This window comes from Podarcis muralis, chromosome 9, assembly GCF_964188315.1.
Source record: "Podarcis muralis chromosome 9, rPodMur119.hap1.1, whole genome shotgun sequence".
NCBI classification, from domain to species: Eukaryota; Metazoa; Chordata; class Lepidosauria; order Squamata; family Lacertidae; genus Podarcis; species Podarcis muralis.
Genome location: NC_135663.1, coordinates 38985709 through 39011020, shown reverse-complemented (window position 1 = coordinate 39011020; position 25312 = coordinate 38985709). Strand labels below are relative to the sequence as shown.

General features: G+C 39.2%; 1 protein-coding gene across 7 annotated transcripts in view; it reads left to right on the top strand.

The window, feature by feature from the left end:
• LRBA (LPS responsive beige-like anchor protein) overlaps window positions 1–25312 on the top strand; it is a 359792-nt gene that overhangs the window by 244601 nt on the left and 89879 nt on the right. For all 7 annotated transcript variants that reach the window (XM_028742867.2, XM_028742869.2, XM_028742865.2 and 4 more), the window contains 4 exons: window positions 13516–13633; window positions 14486–14588; window positions 15952–16067; window positions 16198–16310. In XM_028742867.2, coding sequence (XP_028598700.2) covers window positions 13516–13633; window positions 14486–14588; window positions 15952–16067; window positions 16198–16310 — 450 coding nt within the window. The remainder of the gene's footprint in view (window positions 1–13515; window positions 13634–14485; window positions 14589–15951; window positions 16068–16197; window positions 16311–25312) is intronic.

Below are 25312 nucleotides of genomic sequence, written 5' to 3'. Positions count from 1 at the left end.
GTATACGTTGTAAATATTATCATTTAACGTTAATGAGATGTGCGAGAGAATGCTTTTGTCATAGTTTCATCAAACTGATTTTGTCAGCAGTGGTGCAGAACCCTTGACACATCACTTTGAGTGCTCATTAGGCAGCCGATTCCGTTGGATTTTCATTAAATTGATGAACTCATTTATCTATGGGCAATGACATCTTATGTTATGTAGATATATGTTTTGATATGAGAATGCTTGTTTGCTTATTATTTCTTTCTTTTGTGTTCCTGCAATATGTTGTCATATTAGAGTTATTCCCAGCAACACATGTATGGTTGAAGCATAAAATCAGCCAAAAAATTAACCAGCACTTCAAAATATCTATTGGATGGTTCTCCATTTCCCCTTTGTTCTTTACCTGTCATATTTAATTTTTAAAAGTCAGAATGTCTCAAGTGATGTGAATAGCTTTTTCATGCTAAAAATAGCAGTTCAGGTTAGGTAAAGGTTTTGAACACTTTTAAAAAAAAAAAAGTTGGGAGAGTTAAATTAGAGAACTGTAAACTTCCACTCCTCAATTATCCTATACAGTGGTGCCTCGCAAGACGAAATTAATTCGTTCCGCGAGTTTTGTTGTCTTGCGATTTTTTTTGTCTTGCGAAGCACGGTGTCGGGAAAGTTTTGGAAAAGCTTCAAAAACCTCAAAAAGCTTTTAAAACCTCAAAAAAGGCTGCCACACCGCGTTCTATGAGTTGCTCCTCAAAGTCAAGTCGCAACTGTATTAACGGTGTTAAGAAAAAGGAAACAAACTTGGAAGACGTTTCCGTCTTGCGAAGCAAGCCCATAGGGAAAATCGTCTTGCGAAGCAGCTCAAAAAACCCTTTCGTCTAGCGAGTTTTTTGTCTTGCGAGGCATTCGTCTTGCGAGGTACCACTGTACCTTTCTACAAAAGTATAGTAGTGCTTGGGATAATAATGTATCTTTCAGATATTGGCTAAGTTTAGACAAGCGTATCTTAGTTTAATAATCTGAGGTATGAACAACCCTTTGCCCCACATGTATGTACAGGCACTTCATACAAGCCTCAATTAAACCATAAATTCTCTAAGCATAGTTTCCCTTTTCACCTGAACCAGAAAACTAGGTTCAGAAGAAACCAAGACCTTAAACCAACTTCAGATAATAGTTTAAGATCCTGGATTGTTCTAAAGTGTGTCACCAGTTTTCTGGTTCAGATAAAATGGGTAAAGATGGTTGGTTAAAATTGTCTTTGTTTAAACATAGATTCATGAAAGGAGGAGTAAAGGGGTGGAACCCAACATTTGATCGTCTGAACATAGACTCTGTGAACATTTCTTCTGAGTGTAATCAATCAAGACAGTTGGATTAAATATTTCTGTTTCATATATTTAAGGATTTAGACAGTGCAAGCATTTCCCCCGCACAGGTTGCAGGATCTAAAGGGGCATCTTCCTGCCTCCTTCCTAAAGCCTAGTAAGCACTGGGCTTTGGGAAGGAGGTGTCAGGGCTCTGACAGGGTCCTAGAGCAGGCATAGGCAAACTCAGCCCTCCAGATGTTTTGGGACTACAACTCCCACCATCCATAGCTAACAGGACCAGTGGTCAGGGATGATGGGAGTTGTAGTCCCAAAACATCTGGAGGGCTGAGTTTGCCTATGCCTGTCCTAGAGTCCTATTGTCTCCTTCCCAAAGCCAAGCTAGTGCTTTCACAGCTTTGGGGAGGAGGTGGGAGGGGTCTAGGACCCTGCCAGAGCCTTGCACCTTCTTCACAAAATCTGGTGCCTCCCTTACCCAGCACTGCAAAGGCTGGGATGGGCATCAAATTTTGACATCACACAGAGCACCTTATTACCAAGGTCCGCTGCTAGGTTTAAAGTGGTGGCAGCTGATAGAATGAGAAAGTACTAGGTCCAAAGTACTAGGGCCAGAATTCTTGATAAAGATGGAGAAGTCTTTGGTATGGTCCACTTAGGCCTCCACAGTACATCCCATGGGAGCAAGTTATTCAGAGGTGAGACCACCACTGAAAATATTTTCTCTTGCACATCACCTTTCCATATTACTTTACACAACGGTTTTCACCCTTCAGCTACTCTTTCCCCTTCAGAATTTATCATTTTTAGTAGCTCTTTTCACACACATACCCAAACAACGCCTTGCTTTTTAAGTCCATGCAATAACCAGGTTACTAAAGAGTAAATGGGTATATTATTCAGTAGCCTGATAACTAGAGCAATGTATAATAGTCACAGGGACGTCTTGGACAGTAATATGAGAACAAGGTTGTTACAGGTGTGTTCCTCTTTTGTATGATTTGTCAGGTTCCTTGCTGTAAGTTATGGTAATGACATTCGTTGAGGGGAGATCTCAGTGAATGTCTGCTCTGCATTTGTGAGGGAAGTAATATATCAGGTGGTGGGAAGAAAAAGAGCTAATCACTAGGCGTCTGATCTATATTCAAGTTGGGATTTGCTGGAAATGATCCCCACAATTTAACAATAAAAATAAAAAGAGGGGAACTAGGCCTAGCTCTCTGCTAATATGACACTGTAAATTGGTGATTAGTGCCTTTAAATGGTGAACTCTAATATCCCCTTGGCTTCACTATCTCCAAGTCTTCTGACAGGTATAGACTTGCTCTCTAATAGGGTTTGCATCTGAAGATAAGCTTGCATGTAAACAAAATAACTTCTTGAGAGCATTTTCACCTGTGACAATTCATGAAATATTCAAAATAAAATAAAATGGATCATTTTGTAAAACTGTGTTTTGGGAGATAAGTCTTTCACATTACATTTCAATAAAATGAGGTAAGGTTTAGTATCTGAGATAAAAGAACAGCTGGATATATTTAATAAACAAACTGAGAAATACTTAATTTTAGTTTTAGCAATACAGAACAAATTCCCTGTAAAACAAATTGCACTTTTCGAATATACTTTAATGTGCATTCAACAAAGGAGAAAATGGGGTGATTGAAGTTCAATTTGTACCATGTTATTAACCATTTCCGCTTGACTAGATGAGTAAAAGGATAATGGATGAGGGTTTTATTATTGCCTTTCTGCTAAAATGAAGTGGTATAGAAGATAAGGTAATGAGATTAATGAATATAAGGTAAAGCAGTAATCAATCAAACTCAAGGAGGGAGAAGAGATGACAGTACACAGAAGCTGCAACAAAATAATTTTTTTATAAGTAGACCCCATCAACATGAGCAGAACTTTCAAAGCTGTCATTTGTTGTCATTAGCTACTTAACCAGCTGTACACTGGATTCCTTAATAGTAAAAAAATCCAAATACATAACTAAGTAACTAAATCCAAATACATTCTGGAATTGTTTACTGCAGGTTATGCTTGTTTTTCTATTTTATTTTTTGGAAATAATAAACTATAATCAGCTTTGAAGTACATTAGAGTTACAACAAAAATTTTAAAAGCATTTTCCTATAAGCAGTTCAGAATGGGAAATACTACGACATCTGGTTTTTATCCATAACACCAGGGCTTTTTTTCATCTGGAACTCACCGGAACTGAGTTCGGGCACCTCTCTGGTGGGCGCCATTGCCTTTATAAGAGAACAAGGGAGGTGTTCATGGTGAGTTCTGGCACCTCTTTTTCTAGAAAGAGGTATCACAACCTTGTGAAGTTGGACTAGGCTGAGAGATAGCAACTTACTCAAGACTGCCCAGTGAGCTTCATTGACTACACTAGAATCGGGCAGTTCTAAGTTTTATTCAGCACACCAAATATTTATAACAAATTAAAGAGCCAGAAAGACGTTTCCGTGTGCTGCTCTGGTTCGCTAGAAGCAGCTTAGTCATGCTGGCCACATGACCCGGAAGCTGTCTGCGGACAAATGCCGGCTCCCTTGGCCTATAGAACGATATGAGCGCCGCAACCCCAGAGACGGCCATGACTGGACCTAATGGTCAGGGGTCCCTTACCTTTTTAAAGAGCCAGTAGAAACACTGATGTACTTCACCTCAGCATAGAGTATATTGTAGTTTTTAGGGACTCCACCTCTGACAAATGGCAGGTCATTGGCAGCGAATATCTCACCTATATATTTCTGCAATTTGGGAGTTGCCCACGTATTTGTCTATATGTGGCTCTTTCTCCCTTTTTTTACCTTGTGGAGAACTCTAACCTTAGCTATGTAGCAACAAGACTACTAATCAGACTCTTCTTTTCTATTCTCCAGGTTCTTATAGAACTCACATAATTTCCCACTCAATATTAAAAGAGTGACTTTGGAAACAGCTTTGAATTCTGCCTCCTAAATATCTATAACTACATAGGTATGATGATATAAGCAGAGAGCATTATACCCAATTTATTTTGTAGCTCAGTTATTGTTTTCTTTCTCCTGCAGCTGAATTAACACTTTGTAAATTACCATAAAGACCATAAAGTCTTCAAAGCTGCAAATGTATGAGTGGCATTTACCAGTCCCCAAACTGGTAGAAAGGAACTTCAGTGTTCTTGCCAGGTAGTACTGGCTACAAACACCTTCTGCTTACTGCCCCAGTCTGAAAGTTCACATACATTAATGTACCGATTGGCAAACAAGACTTATAATAAATGGCATTCTGTACCATTGCAAATTCTAATACAATCCACAGGGTAACATTTGCTCGGATTTCTGGGCAATTTCTAGAATTTCTGATGGTTGGCAATGGTTGTAAATGCAGTTCAGTGTGTCAGTTGTATATTATAAACTGGCATTGTATATTATAAACTGGCCTTTGTCCAAAGATGCAAGTACAGCCGGAGCTACAAGGCAGGTTCCTACTTTTACCCTAAAATGAAAATATTAATAAATTAACAAGTACCTTAGATAATGGTTTCTTAAGTTTTTAAGCAGTTATAAGTTACTCATCAACATTTATTACCCACAATAGCTGTGTTCTACCTCCACTGCCTCTGAATGCCAATTGCTAGGATTCACAAGTGGGGACAATTCTCCTGTCCTGCTTTTGAGCTTTCCATGGGTATCTTGTTCACCACTGTGAGAACAGGATGCTGAACTATATAGGCTGTTGACCTGATCCAGCAGGCTCTTCTTATATTCTTGTACGACCAATTGTCCCGGTAAGCAACATTAATAGCCCCACAACATCAGATAATTTGCCTTTACCAACTATCATGAGCATTCATTAAGTTTTGACTCCATGCACCTTTGTACCCAAGTGTAAGACATAGATTGAATTGGAACTATATGCAACACTACTAAGAGCCTTACAGGAGGACCAGTGGGTAGCCCATACTGACTTTTTAAATTAAAAAGTTGATTTGCGGGTAGGAAGTAGGACATTAATTATATATTTATCTGCAGATCTCAGGGCAGTTCACAACATAAAAATACAATATAAAAGCACAAAGCAGTTACCGGAGAAAAGGTTGGGACCATTTATGGGTCAAGAACTCATTAAAGAACAGGAAGCAGGAAGTATGAATAAACAATTCTCATAGGAAAATATACTCAGGAATGTTTATTGGGAGCATTTAGCTTTATTATATGATCTGATGTTGGGGATAAGCAGTGAGGTGTACAAGTCTATAAATGACACCCAGTCACTGAGATTGGTAGAAGCACATGCATACTGCAGAGAGGTCCCAAACAGAAGTTTAAACTGGGATAATGGGCAACAAAATGGCAAATGAGGTTCAATATAAGTGTGAAGAGATGCACATTTGACTAAAAAAATCCTAACTGCATGCATGCATAGGGTGTGTGGACAGGTAGTAGCTAAGCATTAAAGACATCTTGGAGTTGTGATGAATAGTTGAAGGAAAATGTCAACAATGTGTGCGGCAGCTGTGAAAATCTCAAACTCTATTCTAGACATTATTATAGAAGGGACTGGAAATAAAACGGTTTTGGTTCTTTTGTAAAAGCTTTTATGCTGTAGCCGTGGAACATTTTATATAATTCTGGTCACTCCATGTCTAAAAGGGTATCCTGAAGGGGAAATGTGATAGAAGTTTATAAAAATTATGAATGGTATAGAGAAAGTGGATAGAGATCACTCCTTTCTTTTGCTAAAGTGTTAGTAGACCCACTGAAATTACTTAGCAATAGATTCAGAACAGCAAAAGGAAACACTGATTTACGCAACAAATGATTAAATTATGAATATGGAATTCGTTGCATTAGGGTAATGATGAATGGCTATTTGCTTAAATAACTTTATTAAATAGTGAGACAAATTTATGGAGGATAAATGTTCCAAAGGTATGGAACTTCCAAGTTTAAAGGCAACTGCTCCAAATTCCAACTGCAAAAGGGCAAAAAAAGGGAGAAGGGCTGGTGCTTCAATTTCCTACTTGCAGGTTCCCTAGTGTATCTTGCTAGTCACCGTTTGAAACATTGGAGAAGAGACAACCATGTGTATAATTGAATTGCCTACTGAAGGTGTAATTAGTCTGCTCCAACACCAGGTGGAATTGTAATGTTTCTTAGCTGACTAAAGCTTACTTGCTTCTCTTTCCCTGTCTGATGAAAGAAACTTTTTGGATAACTCCCTGTTTCTGTTTTTCTGCTGACGTCAGACTATACAATGCTACTTTCAGTCTGCGGTTGCAGCAAAGGATTTCCGTGCAGTACTTCCACTGTGTCTGAGGCTGACTGATTTTCTCAGTAAGATTCTTGCACCTTGCTGCCGGGAAACAGAATATTAGAATAGTTGCTTTGATTCAGGAGGCCATGTTATAATTTCATGTCAGGAATTGCTTCTGGCTCCTGTTTGGTTCCACCTGTGCTTGGAGGCTTGTCATGGCAATTTAACACAGCTATATCCTAAGAAGAGCCTTGCTGAAACAGGCCAAAGGCCCACCTAGTATAGTATTCTATGCTCAGCAGTGTCAGGCAGACCTGAATCCAACAGTACCCTTCTCCCGTTGCTCTATCCCAGCTCCTGCCAACCTAGCAGTTTGAAAGCACGCCAGTGCAAGTAGATAAATAGGTACTGCTGTGGAGGAAGGTAAACGGCATTTTCGTGTGCTCTGCTTACGTCATGGTGTTCTGTTGCACCAGAAGCAGTTTAATTATGCTGGCCACATGACCTGGAAAGCAGTCTGTGGACAAACAACGGTTCCCTCAGCCTGAAAGCGAGATGAGCGCCACAACCCCATAGTCGCCTTTGACTGGACTTAACCGTCCAGGGGTACTTTACCTCTACCTTTACCTTCCCACTTGTGATTTCCAGCAACTTGTATACCAAGGCATACTTTCTCTGACAGTGGTAACCTTACATCCCTCTATAATGTCCCTTACCTGCATTATTTTTGTATTCAAAGAAGCTTCCAAAGCTGTAACCTTTCCTCACAGGAGAGTTGCTCTAGCACATGGGTAGGCAAACTAAGGCCCAGGGGGCCAGATCCGGCCCAATCACCTTCTAAAACTGACCCGCGGATGGTCCGGGAATCAGCATGTTTTTACATGAATAGAATGTGTTCTCTTATTTAAAATGCATCTCTAGGTTATTTGTGGGGCATAGGAATTTGTTCTTCTTCTTTTCCAAAATATATTCCGGCCCTCCACAAGGTCTGAGGGACAGTGGACCGGCCCCCTGCTGAAAAAGTTTGCTGACCCCTGCTCTAGCATCTTGATAATTTTGGTTGCCCCTTTCTGAACCTTTTCCAGCTCTACAATGTTTTGGTTTTTGGTTTTAAAGATGATGCAACCAAAACTGTACTCAGTATTCAAAGTGTGGTTGCACCATAGATTGTTATAACACCAGTATGATATTGGAACTTCATCAATTCCTTTCTTAATTATCCCTAGCATGGAATTTGTCTTTTTCACATCTGCAGCACACTGGGTCAGCCTCTTCATTGAGCTATCCACTATGTCCCAAAGGTATTGGTTCTGGTCAGTCACTGCCAGTTCAAACTCCGTGAGCATATATGTGAGATTAAGATTTTCCCCCTCTGACTTTGAATTGCATTTTCAATTTTAGTGCCCATTCACTCAGTTTGGTGATATCGTTTGGACTTCTTTCAATCCCTTTCTGTTTTCACCCACTTGAACCATTTAGTCTTATCAACAAATTTGGCCACCTCACTGCTCACCTCCAACTCGAACAAGTTAAAAAGCAGAGGTCCTAATACCAATCCTCGGATGACTCCAGTTTCTACATCTCTCTACTGGGAAAACTGTCCACTCATTCCTCTCTGCTTCGTGTTCCTTAACCACTTTCTGATCCATAATAAGAGCTCTCCTCATTCTATAATTGCTAACCGTAAAAGCTTTAAGAATGTCTACTCTTCTACTAGTGTTCCATGAAGAAAAGTCAAAAAGAGACTGCTGGCGGTTCAGTTATACAGTGGTGCCTCGCAAGACGAAAAGAATCCGTTCCGCGAGTCTCTTCGTCTAGCGGTTTTTTCGTCTTGCGAAGCAACCCCATTAGCGGCTAAGCGGATTAGCGCTATTAGCGGCTTAGCGGCTGAGCTGCTAAAAGGCTATTAGCGGCTTAGCGGCTTAGAAAAAAGGGGGGGGGAGTGGGGAAAAAATGGCAAGACTCGCAAGACATAATCGTCTTGCGAAGCAAGCCCATAGGGAAATTCGTCTTGCGAAGCGCCTCCAAAACGGAAAACCCTTTCGTCTAGCGGGTTTTCCGTCTTGCGAGGCATTCGTCTTGCGGGGCACCACTGTAAATTTCTTTATATTCCTGCCTGTTCCTTGCTCTCTGTTTTTTGTTATTGCCTTGATTTTTAACTTCTTTTGTGGCTGTGGTTTTGATTATTGATTGCACTTTCTAGTGACATATTTTAGATTGCCTTGTACAGTTGGCTTGCCTAGACGCAGCTCTTAGCCTCTTCCAATTTATCTGGATTTTGCACGACTTAGCTTTTTTGTTGAGGCTTCTACTCTGCAAGTAACTATTGGGTACAACCAGATGCCAAGCATCATTTAAGATCAGATGTTCATGGGTGCCATGTAGTTTATGGAGATGATATCAATTGCCTGGATGCACCCATGCTCTCTTCCTCCAGTTAGTCTTTGAAAAGTTGCTCGAAGGCTGTACATTTCAGAAAAGCCAACATTTTGTCATGTTGCTTTTTTTTAAAGAAAAAGTTTGAAAACAAAATAGATGGAAAAGGGATTAGAAATCAAGAAAGGTCTATCATGAGAGTCAATGAATAATTTACAGGCCATGGGCTTTGAGGTGCGTCAGGTCAGCACAAATAATGCATTATGAAAAAGGAATTTCAGTTTGCTGTAAATCTGTCTGCCGCAGCAGCTTAAAATAAAACAGTTTTACCCATCTAAGACAACATCAATTTGTTAGTCACTGCTTCATGTATCAAAGAGCATTCTGTGAAAATATCAATATCATTGGTTAATATAAATGAAATTAATTTTTAAAGCTGGGCTAAAGGTTGACATATGAAAAATTGCATTACTTTGCAGAAGAGAAATTTCTGTCTTCTAGTGAAATTTCAGGTCAGAAGGGCAAGTAATTTTCACAATCTTCAATGGGAACCAGTGAAATATGAACTTCATTGTCACCTAGCCCCAAAGCGATAAGATAAAATGAGCTGATACATCATTTGCTGTGGTTTTATCATCTCCTGCAGTAATTGGAAGAGAAAACATAAGAGCTTTTTTCCCAAATCGTCTTGCCTCCTTACTCAGATCTAAACCATTTTAGTCTGATCGATGCAAAGGTCACGTAGCATTTATTTATTTATTTATTTTTAATTCTTTGTGCTTGCTAAGATGTCTATTGAAACATTAAAATAATGAATATGTTTAATTGAGTTTGTCATCCATGAAAGAAGAGAATGAGATTGTGTATCAGTCTGCAGTGGGAATAAGGGGCAAAAGGATGCTAGGATGCTAGATTCAGTAGTTACATGAATAAACATTTGACAATTAAACATTGTTTGAAATAAGAATGCAACTGATGTCTGGGATACCTTTCCTTTTTTTCATTAACATCACGGCCTTGCTCTATATATTAGATATGTTTAGGTGCCTATAAGGAAGAAGCACATAAAAAAAAATCCTTTCTCTCTTATAAAGAAAAAGAGAATTAACAGATGTTATAGTGTACATACATAATTAAGTATACATTGCATGCACATTATAATGTGAATTGTCGTAATGTTTGCATAGAATAAATGTTCTGCTGGTGGCCTCATCAGATTTTGGAGAGAATACTCTATATTTCCCAGAGTATATTCTATATACTCTGATTTTCCCTTTTATACAAAATTGACGTTAATAATTAACTTTAAAAGCACAGATTAAATATGCTGCTTCGGTATTCTTTAAATTTGTAATGGATGGTGTTTTAATCACTTTTATTCTTTGAAAAATATGTTTGCGTCAATAATTTGTTTTTGAAATTTTGCTTCCAGTATTTAGTTTTTTGCTTTGTGGCTTACATTGCATAGCAGATAAAAATGATGAAGTGATTTAGTTACTCATTTAGTTCTGTAAGCTGTTTGCAGATTTAATTGCTCATGTCCCCAAGATAACTAATAATTTAGCAAATATACTAAGATATAAGTCCCATTAAAATCAGTAGGAATTTCATTTCATGTGAAGACCATGGTGCTTGTAGCTTATACCTGTAACTGTTTTATTCTGTTGCTCCATTGGAATATTATGCTTTTTCATACTTAATTGTGACTTAGACTACAGTCATATCTACTGAAAAGTAAGGCTTATTGAATCCAATGAGACATACTCCTAGATAAGTGGAGCTTTGAGGGCAGCTATAGTCAGGTATCACCCAGTCAGACTAATTTATGCTCCAAGTATTCCCATTAAAATCACTGCTTAAGTTAGTCATAATTTTGATTTCAAAGGCTGTACTCTGAGTACAACTTAGTTTGATACCACCCACAATCTTTTTAGACAGCATTTTGAAAGTAAAACTAGGAGGAGGGGTGTGATGGTCCCATGGGTCACTAGGTCAGTCACTCCTAACTCCCACTAACCTCCCCACAAAATATACCACTGCCACCACTTGTAAGGTTATGCTATTTGTTGACCTAAAATTAATAACCCCTCCTAAATACAAAAGGGCAAATTGCACATTTTCAGGAATAGAATAAAGAGATTTGGGACATTGTTCTGAAGTCTAAAGCATCTAGTCAGTAGATTACCACTTCAGAGCTTTTTTCTTTAAAATAATACAGAGATCTTTATCACTTTTCTGCTTTCAAATGGTTAAACTGAAAATGCATACCTGTTTGATAAAAATATAAGAACAAAAGAAGGTGCAGCTTTTTAAGGACACCATAAGTAGCATACTCTGAATCAGTGTGTGTGTGTTCAGTATCTTTCAAACTAATATGCCTGGTGTGATAAGAGCGGAGCTGTGGTAATGATGCAGTTTCCATAGCAACTGGTTCATTGGAGGGCTAGACCTCTGTCTAGGGTGCTGTCAGTATGTGTGGAGTTTCCAAGAACAGAAAGTCCCAAAGAAGGTTTGCTTTCACCTAATCCAGTTTTAATTGAACTCCAGAGACTTTGAAGTGAATCTACAGACCAGGCAGATACTGTTCCAACGAGAAATGAAGGCACATTTTAGTTAGGCCTCAGCTGCTTCTAAACTGATAACTTCTAATAGTTGATTCATCGGGAATTGTTCGATGATGCTTATTAGAGTTTCTGTGGTTGCATTTGGGGTTCTAATATAAATGTAGTTGTACTTTTATCATAACCAAGTTTCGTCCATTTACTATGAGCTGCAAACTTTTCATCAGCCCTCTGTTTGCATTACTGTGTGTTGTTGGAAAGATCAAGGAAATCATGGGTTTTAACTCTGGTGTTCAAAGAATAAGGGTTTTATTTGTTGATAAATTAATTCAGAATCCAAGGGGGCATATCCACTGCTGAAAGCAGCCCCATGTATTCTCTGACTCCTACCTTCCTTCTAACATCTTGTGATATAACATGCATGGCGAGGTGACCCCCATTGCAGTCCCAGCTATGTTCTCCTCTAGTCAGTTTAATTAGCTTCAGCTTTCAGGAGCACAAGAGCTCAAGAATGCAATGATGTAATGTCATGCATTTTGTATTACTTGATATTGCTGAGGGGGAAAAAGATGAGAGGCCTAACATCCTCCTTAGTTTTGCCCTAAGAATCTCAGCTCCATGATGAGTTCCAAATGCAGATTATGAAATGCAATGCGTGAAGGAGCTTTGCTGCTCGAAGGGTAGGGACTTGAAATCATACGTGGGTGTCCTTGGCAGGCGTTAGAAACTCTTTGAATCCTGGTGTGTAACTCTAAAAAGTTTCATGCTTCTGTAAAAATTCTTAATGGTGTAAGCACTGACTCAGGTCAGTGGCTGGGTTAAAAAGACTCTGTACTTCAGAGCAGAAATCTAGACCACAAGATAGAAATTATGTAAGCCAGTTTTGTTCTGTAGCGCAACAGCGGTGGCTTGTTTGGTGGTACAGAGCCACAGCAATAGCCTCCTGGCAGTAGCATCCGTGCGGCTTACCAGGGCAGTGGGAGAGGCATCATCAAAGTCAGGGCTGTTGTGGTGTCACACTGGAAGAAGCAGTGGATTGCCAGGAGGCTATTGCTCTGGCTTCAGCCCATTGGGCAAGCTGGTCCTACTAGTACTTATTTTAGTGTAAGTACTTACCCACGAGGTTATTACCCACAATAACTTGTCTCACAAACAAGTAATAAGAAATCTTTTTTAAAAAGTGGCTTAGAAGCACTTTTAATAAACAGATAGCATGCCTCTATTTTTCACTTCACTATAGATAATGTTGCCTTTGCTTATCTATATTAGGCAAACATTATTTCATGAAGGCTATATTAATAATAATGATAAACTGCTTCGTTGTTTCCTAAAATGAGTCTAGCATTCACTCATGGCTGCAAGAAGAGAGGAAGTTTTTACTTCCATTTCAAATTAATTATATTTTAATGTTACGTCCAAACCACACTGTCATTAATCTTAACTATAGTTTATTGAAAGAAGCCAGCTTCCTAAGCCACAGTCTGAAGTTGGCTTGCTTCATTATACCATAGTTAAGACTAACCACAGTTTGTCCAGGTTCAGACAAAGTACTAAACTGTGGGTAGTCAAAACTGGATGTGAAAACTTCAATTTCTCCCCATTGAGTTTGTCTACTACAAAAAGGGGACTAACCATTTTATCCTCCATCTCTAAGAATGAGCTTTGTGCAGTCATGTGCATGAGGGAGGAAATTAAGCAGGAATCTACATTTAATAACAGTTTCTCATTATGGCAGAACCAAGAAACTATGGTTTCAAACAAGATAGCATATTAAACCATAGCTCAATATGTTGTCTTGTTTGGATACCATTAACCATAGTTCCTTAACCCTAACAATAAGAAATTCTAGCTAACTGATTTCCTGGATTGATTTCCTGCTTATGAATACTTATTCATATTTTAACTTGTTAAGACAATATGTGATAGTCATGCATGGCTAATATGTTTTAATGTCTGAATAGTTGCTTACATTGTTTTGAGTTGACTAAGTGCATCTCTTATCTTTCTTTAATTAGATACTTGCTTATACAGAAGGACTCCATGGGAAATGGCTGTTCTCAGAGATTCGATCAGTCTTTTCTCGGCGGTATCTCTTGCAAAACACAGCACTGGAAATCTTTATGGCAAACAGAGGTAATACTCTACCGGAAATAGTACTGGAAGGCTTGAAGTATCAGCCTATGTTTGATTGGATTACTATTATTATTATTATTATTACTGCTATGGATTGTATTTTAAAATAGGAATCATTTTTAGTTTGGGCCCAGTTTTCCAATCTGTTAAGGTAATACTGAATCTCGATTCTGTCTTTTGCGGCATTAGCTACCCTTCCCAGTTTGCTGACATTTGCAAATTTGATGAGCATCCCCTCAGTTCCTTCATCCAAGTCATTTAGAAAGACAACAATGGGCCCAGGACAGAACTCTGTGGCACTCCATTTCCTGCCTCTTACATGTGAATAGCCATTTCATCCTTTGGTTGTAGTGTTAGAAGGTTATATTGCTGAAGAATGCCATTAGTCCTCTTTTTCACTTCCCACTAGAAACTTGTATCATTAGTTTGTGTGTTCTAGGCTCAATCTGCAGTAATTGTTCCAGACTGATCTTATTTCTCCCCAGTTCCTTTTGCTTCTGTGCCACACTGAGCTAAGCCAAAGTTAGGCTTCATGTAGCTTCTAAACCAGGACTCATGGTTAAACTCTCTCCTCACTAAGTATGAGCTGCAGCCAAGATTTGTCCTTGTAAAGAAGCAAAAAGGACAGAGGAGAAAAGTAAAGCAGCTGTGAGCTGCTATCCAGGAGCCCATACATTCATGTGGTCTGGGTAAGCCATAATTTGGCTTACTTTTTCATGCAAGTCAGGCCATTATATCAGGGAAGTAACTTAAAGATAAATGCATTGAATTTCCAGAGTTCTGTTATTTTCATTATGCCAAGAAACCCAGCATAATTGAAGTGAATAATGTATCAATTCTTTTTATCCACAGTTGCTGTCATGTTCAACTTTCCAGATCCTGCTACAGTAAAGAAAGTGGTTAATTGTCTACCTCGTGTTGGGATTGGTACTAGTTTTGGATTGCCCCAAACTAGGTATGAAGAATCCTCTGGCTCTGGGAAACAGAGCAAACAAGCATGATCTGAAACACAGGAAGGGAGTGGAAACAAGAAAAAGAGAGCAGTTTCCACTGCCTTGTTTCAGTAACACTGTCCTTTTCTTTGCTATCTTCAGATTGCCCTATGCAGGCACAATTGTCTTATGCTTACTGTCTACTAGGAAAATGAAATAATACTTAGAAGTTTGGATGATGCAGATAGTAGCAGATAACATGATAATTGTAAGATGTGGAAAACTGGAATAGAATGAATAGTTGTCGGATAAAATCAGTGGTCTATGATCACAAAATGAAGGCTGAATTGGAAGGCATACATGTTGTTCTCAGTGCTGTATGTCAGTGTTCCCCAACCTTGGGCCTCCAGCTGTTTTTGGACTACAATTCCCATCATCCTTGACCACTGGTCTTGCTAGCGAGGGATGATGGGAGTTGTAGTCCAAAAACAGCTGGAGACCCAAGGTTGGGGAACACTGCTGTATGTGATATGAGAATGAGGCAAAATACTGGTAGAAGGGAAAAGGCACACTCTGATTGTGATGGGCAGAAATTGTGCCAGATCCAGAATTAAAAGAAAGTCGCTGCTTTATAGTGAAGTGGCTGCTTTTCTGAAATGATCCCATGTATTAAAAGGGAATCACATGGAAAATTAGCTACTAAGTTAAGGAGTGTGGCTTCTTTAGGCCTCCAAGATTTGAAAATTGTATTTAAATTCTGCAGCACTTGAAATTTGTGACAAATTAAAAGTGGATGTGAGGAGCGAGCAAGGAGTTTTGTCATTGTGGTATGGTGTTGTAGTTGATTGTCCACCTGCAGGTGAAGACTGGAGAATGCACTGGAATGAAAGGCAAGGAGGCACCCGAGACCAGATGTTTTGCCTTGAAGCTGGGCTGGGATGCCTTGAGCCTGATCTTTCACTTTAACTCTCAGTTTGAGATTTGTGAAGATACTAGGACCATTCTGTGTAACTCTAAGGCATCTGAAGAGTGCGGTGAGAAACATCAAAAGTTGGAGTTCCTCTTCCAGCAGGGAGAAGAGACCAAGATATGTGTCTCATTTGAGGTCAAGGAGGTTGATAGCAAAGCTGTATAATGGGCTGGAACTTAAGTTCCCAATTTGGCTAGGGCTAGAAGAGCGCTTATAGTACCTCTTTGTTGCTGGTGATCTTGATGTTACAGTTTTAATGTTAAAAAACTGTCAAGTTTAAATTATGCTCTTTGGTCCCATCAGTCTTGTATCAAGAAGGATAACTTATTAAAAGGAGAAGATGATATTTGGAGGGAATAAGTGGATGTGGCATGATTTCACAGTATCTTACATAACATAAAGATTTTATATTTCAGGCGCATTTCTATGGCCAGTCCGCGTCAGATCTTTAAAGCATCAAATATGACCCAGCGATGGCAGCACAGAGAAATTTCAAATTTTGAATATCTCATGTTTCTAAACACTATAGCAGGTAATAATGGTTGTGCTTCATAAAGGATAACTTGGACAAGTAATTCATTTTTGCATAGTATGTTGCAGATATTAATAACAAGAATTCTGATGTTGCCTCTCAAAGAAGTATTGTTCTTCTTGATCTCCAGGGCGTACTTACAATGATTTAAACCAGTACCCGGTATTTCCTTGGGTTATCACTAACTATGAATCAGAAGAACTGGACCTTACGCTTCCAAGCAACTTCAGAGATTTGTCAAAGGTATTTTTTTCCACATGGCATTTACATATTATTATATCAAATACATGATAATACTTTACGGTAGGTGTTAGTATTTTGTACAGTGGTGCCTCGCAAGACGAAATTAATCCGTTCCGCGAGTCTCTTCGTCTTGCGGTTTTTTCGTCTTGCGAAGCACAGCTATTAGCGGCTTAGCGGCTATTAACGGCTTAGCGGCTTTAAGAACAAGGAAACAAACTCGCAAGAACTCGCAAGACGTTTCGTCTTGCGAAGCAAGCCCATAGGGATATTCGTCTTGCGGAACGACTCAAAAAACGGAAAACCCTTTCATCTAGCGAGTTTTTCGTCTTGCGAGCCATTCGTCTTGCAGGGCACCACTGTACATGTGTTTTTCATGTTTCTTGTCAGTAGATACTTGTCAGTTTGACAGTTCTGTAAGAGAATAGTGGTGGGCAGGACATTTTTTTCAGCCGGAACATGACAGAACTCAGTTCCAGCACCTCTCAGGTGGGTGCCATTGCCATTCTAAGAGAACGAGGGAGGTGTTCATGGTGAGTTCCGGCACCTCTTTCTAGCAAAATAGCACTGGGGGGACGGGGACGGACAAATGCTGCTACAAAATGCATTTTATGTATTCAAACAGTGTAGCCCAGCAACGTTGATTTGGATTCAAAAAAACATATATAACTACAAAGTTGATATATTTAGGCTTAAAAGATTTCAGCTTCACTTGAAGACAAGGATGCACATGATGAGTAGACTAATGCTTTAAACAGTAAAAATAACCCCTCATGCCAGCCCTGCTAATTTTCTCCTGAAAGAATAGCAATTCATTCTAGAAGAGGAGGCAGGCCGCAGTTGGTGTGCAGTTCTATGGTACTGAGTACCCCTGCTGGATGCACCTGTACTGGTATTAAAGCCCCCAAACTTTCATAGTCAGTAGATGTTATGCATGTGGATATGAGTATAGAAATATGAACTCCTAATTTGTCTGTCTTCAGTAGAAGTTGAGTATAATACATGAAATTGCCTGCACAGGGAGTTGTATCCAAACCTGTATTAAAAACCAGGACCTGGTCCTAGAATGTATAAAATTATTATAAGTGTGCCTTTGTTGAACGTATATACCAAGTAACTTTTCTTTATTACTACCAAGTCTCCATTTGCCTGGGATTAAAAGAAAAAACTTCTTGGTCAAATGATGTCCCTGTTAACTTATCATATATTTCACATAAATTACGAAGTTTGTTGTAAAGGTTTCTTGTAAGAAGAAGTGAAGGAGGACGATGGGCTTAATGGATCCCTACATCTGATCTAATAGGGCTACTATTTGCAGGAGAGATGTAAGAAACTGGAGGTACCCAAAGCAGAAAGGAGATCTGAAGCATCCATTCCCTGAAGTGTAAATCAAAGGCAGTTGCCTAAACTACCTATGGATTCAATATGGATTCAACTACCAGTAGATTGAATAAACCGGGTGGCTCTGTGGGTTAAATCACAGAGCCTAGGACTTGCCGATCAGAAGGTTGGCGGTTTGAATCCCCGCGATGGGGTGAGCTCCCGTTGCTCAGTCCCTGCTCCTGCCAACCTAGCAGTTCGAAAGCACGTCAAAGTACAAGTAGATAAATAGATACCACTCCAGCGGGAAGGTAAACGGCGTTTCTGTGCACTGCTGTGGTTCGCCAGAAGTGGCTTAGTCATGCTGGCCACATGACATGGAAGCTGTACGCCGGCTCCCTTGGCTAATAAAGCGAGATGAGCGCCGCAACCCCAGAGTTGGTCACGACTGGACTTAATGGTCGGGGTCCCTTTATCTTTTAGTGTCTTCATAGCTAGCCTCAAAATAGTTTTTTTATATGTCAAATATACATAGTCTGTGATGCTCACTTGTTTCCTACAGCATCTCTCTCATGTCCAGAAAAAGCTGCACATCTGGCAGCACCAACTGAGTAAGAGATGAAATAAATAAAATGGCCTGCTAACCAATCACGTTGCTGATGCTGTTATGGCTAGCTAATGGCACTGTAATGTGTGTATGCTGCTATTTTCGTCGGAGTTGTTTAACTTTTTGTAGGCTCTGTTGCTGCTTTTCTAGCCATAACTGAAGTCGCTCATTTATACCTCCATTTTACCATTTCCCTCTCCAGTCGTGATGCTTCGAAATGTAGCTGTGTTTCATTTCTAAGTGCAAGGTGAGCTCCTTAGGATTCTAGCAAATCCTTCCAGAGGGCAAAATAAGATAAAGATTGTAAAACAGGTAGTGGAAATGCTTTAAGACCTGTAATGGTGAGCACACACACAGAGAGAATCCTCCATTCGCACAGCTGAAAAATAAAAGTGCAAAGATTCTACTGGGCTACAGTACTTAAAATTTATGTTGTAACTAAGCATACAGTTAAAAAACACACCCCAGGCTTGTGTATGTATTTTAACCTCTAGTGCATTATCCTAGCAACGTTTCTGTCTGAGTGTTGATTTATTGCTGCTGTTGTTCTCCAGGCACTGTTTGTGTATTGAATTGAATGTTTGTGTCTTTGCAATCTGCATCTCACCTTATGATCCATTCTCCCTGCATTTAATTGCAGTTGATCAGACAGCACTTCTTTTATCTGCTGCATTTTAAGTGCGGTTTCCGATTAATGCTATCTTCTTGTCAGTGTCCATTTTTCAGGGTTTGGTCACTGTATGGAGTATTCGAGCTCCATCACCCATAACTGTGTTTTGTTCTTCCTGCTGAGCTCACATTCATTATCTGACCCAGTGTTAAATGAAATCAAGTTTGAAATCCTTAACACCGATACCAAATGCTAAGTCCCACTGAGCTCTATGGGATTTAGGGGGGAAGTGGGGCAGATTGATGCAGAAAAATTCAATCTCATATTTTATGTAACAAAAATGAGTCAAATAATTTTTATTTTTATTTTTGCTTTATGCATGGCATAACTAATCAATATTATAATAGCAATCAAAAGAAGCATTGAAGTTAGAAGATAATGAGAATATAATGACTTGAGTAAAAAATGGGTTTTGTATCAATCTGCCCCACCTAGGGGGCACTTTGATACCTTCGATGGGGCACTTTGATACAAAGCGTAAATTGCATGAGAATGGTAATTATTTACAAAAATTTAATGAAAAAAACAATTTTTATTGTGAGAGATCATAATTAGCCTTACAATTTGTTACTTTAAATTATGTATTAAAACTAACAATGTTTCACACATATAGACTTTATGGCAGGTTTTCTTAACAAAACATCAAAACTTATATTTATCTTTCCTCAAACACCTATCCATAAAAAAAAAAACAACTTTGGAAAAATTTAAAGAAGTGTAAGAACTCACATTAGGTAGTCAAAAAATAGTAATTTAAACAAAATGCTTATTAAAAATTAGATAATTACTTAACCTTTAGCTTCTATTGCACATTATATCCACTTAAGTCAATAGAAAAAGTATAAAGAGATGGTGTTCGAGATGTGCCCTTTGAGATATTTGGTTTTGGCGACTGCAAAACAACATCCTTGAAATCAACACTTGCCTTATCTTCTACAATGGAGAAGACAAACATACTGTTTCCCCCCCTGAGATATGACACTTGATATCGGTTCTTGACACCTGTGGCTAATGGCCATAGTGGATGGAGCCAATACTAATCCAACACAACAGCCATCACATAAACAGAATAATTAGTTTAGAGATTTCATGCAAACTTGTATATCGGGACACTATTGTACACTGTTGTTGTTTAGTCGTTTAGTCGTGTCTGACTCTTCGTGACCCCATGGACCAGAGCACGCCAGGCACTCCTGTTTTCCACTGATCCCAGAAGGAAGAGCAGCAAAAGAGGCTTGATCCCAGGAGTCAGCCTCTTTTCCTTTGGCCTTAGGCCCACCCCCGGCCGGCTGTCCATTGTCCTTCCTGGCCAGGGGCGGGTCAAAGGCCAGCTCAGGCAGGTGGGTGGCACCCGCCCAGGTGAGCCTCGCTTGGTGCCGCAAACCCCGCCCACCTGTGGGGAAGGGAGGGCAGATAATATCGGGGCACTGTTGTACACTGTTGTTGTTTAGTTGTTTAGTCGTGTCTGACTCTTCGTGACCCCATGGACCAGAGCACACCAGGCACTCCTGTTTTCCACTGCCTCCCGCAGTTTGGTCAAACTCATGCTGGTAGCTTCAAGAACACTATCCAACCATCTCGTCCTCTGTCGCCCCCTTCTTCTTGTGCCCTCCATCTTTCCCAGCATCAGTGTCTTCTCCAGGGAGTCTTCTCTTCTCATGAGGTGGCCAAAGTATTGGAGCCTCAGCTTCACGATCTGTCCTTCCAGTGAGCACTCAGGGCTGATTTCCTTAAGAATTGTACACTAGTGGGGCACTTTTATATGTATCCATGTGCCCTGTGTCTTAGTGTATCAAAGTAATCCAAAAACATTTTCAAAAAGCGAACAATTATTAACAAAACCACTGAACTTATTTAAAAATCATGTGTAATCCTGATTACTGAGTGGAATGACTTACCTTTGGTATTTTTAAATCTTAACTAAATGACGTAAAACAGCATTGGAACACTTTTACATTTCACATAATTTTTTAGTTGCCTGCCCTAAAAACACAGCTACTCTCGTCAAACGCCAACGGCTAACTGGCGGGTGGCGCAGTCGCAACTGTTGTACTTACATGTTTAGACACATTTTTGTGGTGTCGCAGCATGAATAACGTTTCTCGATATTGAAATATTGTTGGTGTATCAATCTGCCCCTTGCATCATTGTGCCCCGCCTCCCCCTATGTCTGAGTTGGAGATGTGTAATTCTCATTTATTTAAAGCAACAATCCAGAAGATACTATTTGCAGTGCTTATTAATGATGAATAGTGAGATTTTGGGAAAAGGTTAAAAAACAACAACCCTTAAAGTATTGTTTAATATATTTAATTTATCGAACAACTGTTGAAGATGTTTTACTTTACCAAAAATATACTGTGCCAAAACTTTATCTGCTTCTTGCGCTTGCAGTGTTTAACCATGTAATCTAGTATCATGCTTCTGTAGAATTCTGGAGCCTTTGCTATCAGGCAGGATAAAAGTCTAACTCCAAACACACACACACACAAAAAGGGGGGGGGGAATGAGAGCTGACAATATTTAATGAAAGATTGTAGTGATCTTTTAAAAAATCAACTTTAGGGTAGAGGTGCAGTTTAATAGTTTCCAGAGTCTATATGTCTTATTTAAATAAAACCCCAGAATACCTTGAACCTATGAACCTCACACTTGCATGCAGCTTTTACATGCTTTGTTTAATGGGAGCATGCCTGCATAAGCTTCTTTCACTGTCCTGTACAGCTTTCAGAAATAGTTTCCAATGCAACACTGTGGGGGAACAGAATGGAAACTTACCCTAGTGCATATTTCACAGGGCTAGAGCTTCCAATTGTAGTTTCAGTCCTTAAAATCCGAAAACGAGGATCTTTGCTTGATATGTAGAATTTCAACATTTTTGTTTACTTACTTCAAAACTAACAATACCACACATGGTCCAAGTGGATTCAGTGTTCTTAAGGTGGTTAAAGTCATTATAGTTTGTGTAAAACATTACTTCTCCAGTTTAGCTAGTGCATATTCAAAGGTCTCTTCATAGGACTATTTAAATAAATCGCTTTTCAAAAAATGCACTTATAGAACCTCTATGGCTTAGGTGTATTTTTAAGGTATTAAATCAAATCAGGAGTATGAAGTGATAACAGTAATAGCAACACACCATGTCTTCAGTGTACACAACAAAATACCCATGGGCTTGATAAAAATGCTTATCACAATCCATTGGTTATACTTGTCAGTCAGATAAAAGCAGCAGCTACAAATAGTTGTCTGAGCCATGAACAAGGCATATGACCCTTAAGCAACCCAACCATGGGCTACTTATCTGTGCTCCTTTGCCACAATAATAATAATAAAATATAAAAAACTGTAAAGATATTTACATTTAAAACTAAATATGCTGTATTATAAGAGTGATTAGAATTGTTAGGTTAGTGTCTGTGTTGTGCACACGTCATGGGTATTATCCCAAAGCCACTGCTATTTTGTGACACTATAAAATATGATTTATTATGTGGAATAGGCTGAGACTATGTGAATAGGATTTGAACAGTAGAAAAATGAACACACGTTAGATGAAAAGTAATTTTAATGCAGTGTCTTTCATTAATTAAAAACACATTTTCAGTAGATAGAAAGTCATAGATCCACTAGGCTGAATCCTTCTAATTGAAAATGAGAGGAACCTTTCTCTCTTCCTAGAGGAATTTCCCGCAGAACTCTAGGAATAGTTTTCTACAAGTGCATCATGACCACTTTTGAATGGGCCAAATACTGAAGAATACATGCTGTATCTGTATGTGCTCTGTACACGTTGCAACATTTTTGAAGTCCATGTTGGTTGATGTGGGCAAGTTTTCCCTCTTCTTTACTGTGTCCCTGGCCTACAACCCCATAAAGCTCTATGGAAGCCACTGAGAATAGCATAACATCACAAGGTGGATTGTTGTTGTTTGGTTTGGACACATTAGCTATGACAAAAAACAAGAGCTGACTCTTTGTCTAGCCTTTTTTTTTTTTTGATCTGTGTATACAATAATAACCCTACTAATAATGCTCAGATGGTGCTGATGATATTATAGAATATGGGACAAAAAACACTGTAGTACCTAAGGGACTAACTAGCTTGTTGAAAAATTTCGTTTTTCCACTTGTATGAAACAGACTGAGAAAGCTATAGATATAATATAAAGCAGGGTTAGCCGAGCTCTGATCCTCCAGATGTTGCTGGATTCCAGCGCCCATCATCCCTGACAATTGACCATGTTGGCTCGGGCTGATGGGATTTGGATTGCATCCTTGATATTCATTAATCCCCAAGTTACCTAAGTGTGTGAAAGAGATTGGAAGAGAGAGAAATAATGAAAGAGTGAAAACTTGGGCAAAATTTTATGTCTTCACAGGATGTCTGAAGCAACTATTTGATAATGTTTCACATATGGCATTGTCCAATGCAGGGGCAAAGGCAGAAAATACCAATTTTTTTTTGTCATCGCCCTGCTGATATTCTGTAAGCAATTCCCCAGATAGCCTAAGTGACCTTATGGGTCTATACAAGAGCAGGTAGTCTTTCAGGTAACCTGGTCTCAGTTTGTTCAGGGCTTTATATATTAGTAACAAGACCTTTAATATAGCCCAGTAGCTGAGTGACTATATGTGGGGTGTGTGTGTGTGTGTGTGTGTGTGTGTGTGTGTGTGCGCGCACACACACACACACACACACACACACACTGTATACAGAATCTATATAACATCTTATTTTCTTTGTGACTAATAATTTTCTCCTCCTGTTGAGTGGACTCGAACCACCCTTTTTATCATTCCTGTGCAGTTTAAGCTTTAAACCTTATACTGTAGTTGTAGACTAGTTAGGTTTTGTGTTCAAGTTGGCCTAGTATAGCACGGTGCCACTTCTCAAAAAATATGCTAATGGAGACAAAAACTTTCTAGACAATTATTCTATAATGGCACAGTTCCCTAGAATTAACATCTCCCTGCTAGATGTCTCTTTAATATGTCCCCTGAAAAAAATCTCCCTTAGTTCTTCCCTCAGGTGGTCAAGGCTATTGTGGTAACACCTAGCACCAGCACAGGCTTAGTTCATTTAAAATGCAAATGAGTTGTAGGGCCAGAGACAAAGGACAAGGTGCTCCTATATTCTATGTTTAGAAGTCAACCATGCTAGCAGTTGAAACTTAGTTACACTCACTGATGAGACAGCATTCTTCACTATGTCTGAGTTTAGCAGGGAAAGGGAAAGGGACATGATATGCACAGCTCTGTTTTCCAACAAATGTCACTCTCTGTCTCCCCTCCTCAAAAAAGAAAGAAAGAAAGAAAGAAAGAAAGAAAGAAAGAAAGAAAGAAAGAAAGAAAGAAAAGAAAAAAGCATTTTCTGTCTCGGGCAACTTCCTCACTCTGCCTAATTGTAGGGCCAGCCTTACAACATTGGTTTTTTAATCAGAATTTGAAACCAGCTTTGAGGCTGTTTTAAAACACCTGGTTAGCCCTGTATCCAATCATGGCTAGCCTCAGGTGGTGTTGATGTAGGCCTTAATGATTACTGGGGAGGGAAGAGGTTGTAGGAGAGGAGCACAAACCTGATTGCCATTTCCAAGTCCTAAGGATAAGGGAACAGAGAAGCTACACCCATCCTGGTTTCACCATTAGATAGTGTGATTTAGCCACCTCATTTTGGGTATCATGAAATGGCAGCATATTGTTAGTTTATTCATTTTATTATTGTGGTATCTCCCAGAAAGAGATGTCAGTGGGATTGTAGATGTGCTGGTTGTAGTTAGAAGGTTTTGAATAGCTCATGGATATGACTTCGTTGGCTTTTCTTTTATAACACCTGCAGAATATGTAAGTAACATGTTTATCTTCTGCCTGGATTTCTCAGTTAACACTCTTGGATGTCTTATAGCAGCATCTAACCATTTAATTCTGTTGCTCTTATTGCTAAGCCCATTGCTGCAGTAAGTAAGATGTATTGTATTACTGTAGGTCAAAGGACTGCTCATTTTCCTGTGAATATCATTTCTTCTGTGTGGGCCAGTGAGCAGCTCTTGGCACTCAGTTTCCATAAGCACATTTATGGCTGATGCATCACGATTGGGAATTTCCTAGCTTTGGCATCCATATTAAAATAATGCCTCTTCAAAGCCAATTAAGTAGAACAGTAGTTACCAGCTCATTTCAGAGTGTGATAGTAAACATAAATTGAACATTTTATATAAGAGGATAAAAAGAGAATTTTAGAAGTGTTTTTTGCCTCGAATGTTTGATAATTAGTTAACTATTAGCAAGGCCTCATAGCAATTGTCAGGAAAATATGGGTCACTGTGGTAGAATGTATTAGCCCAATACATTGTCTCCATTTTATTATGAAGCTGCTGAGGAAGCCGTGATATACAGCACTGTCATTAC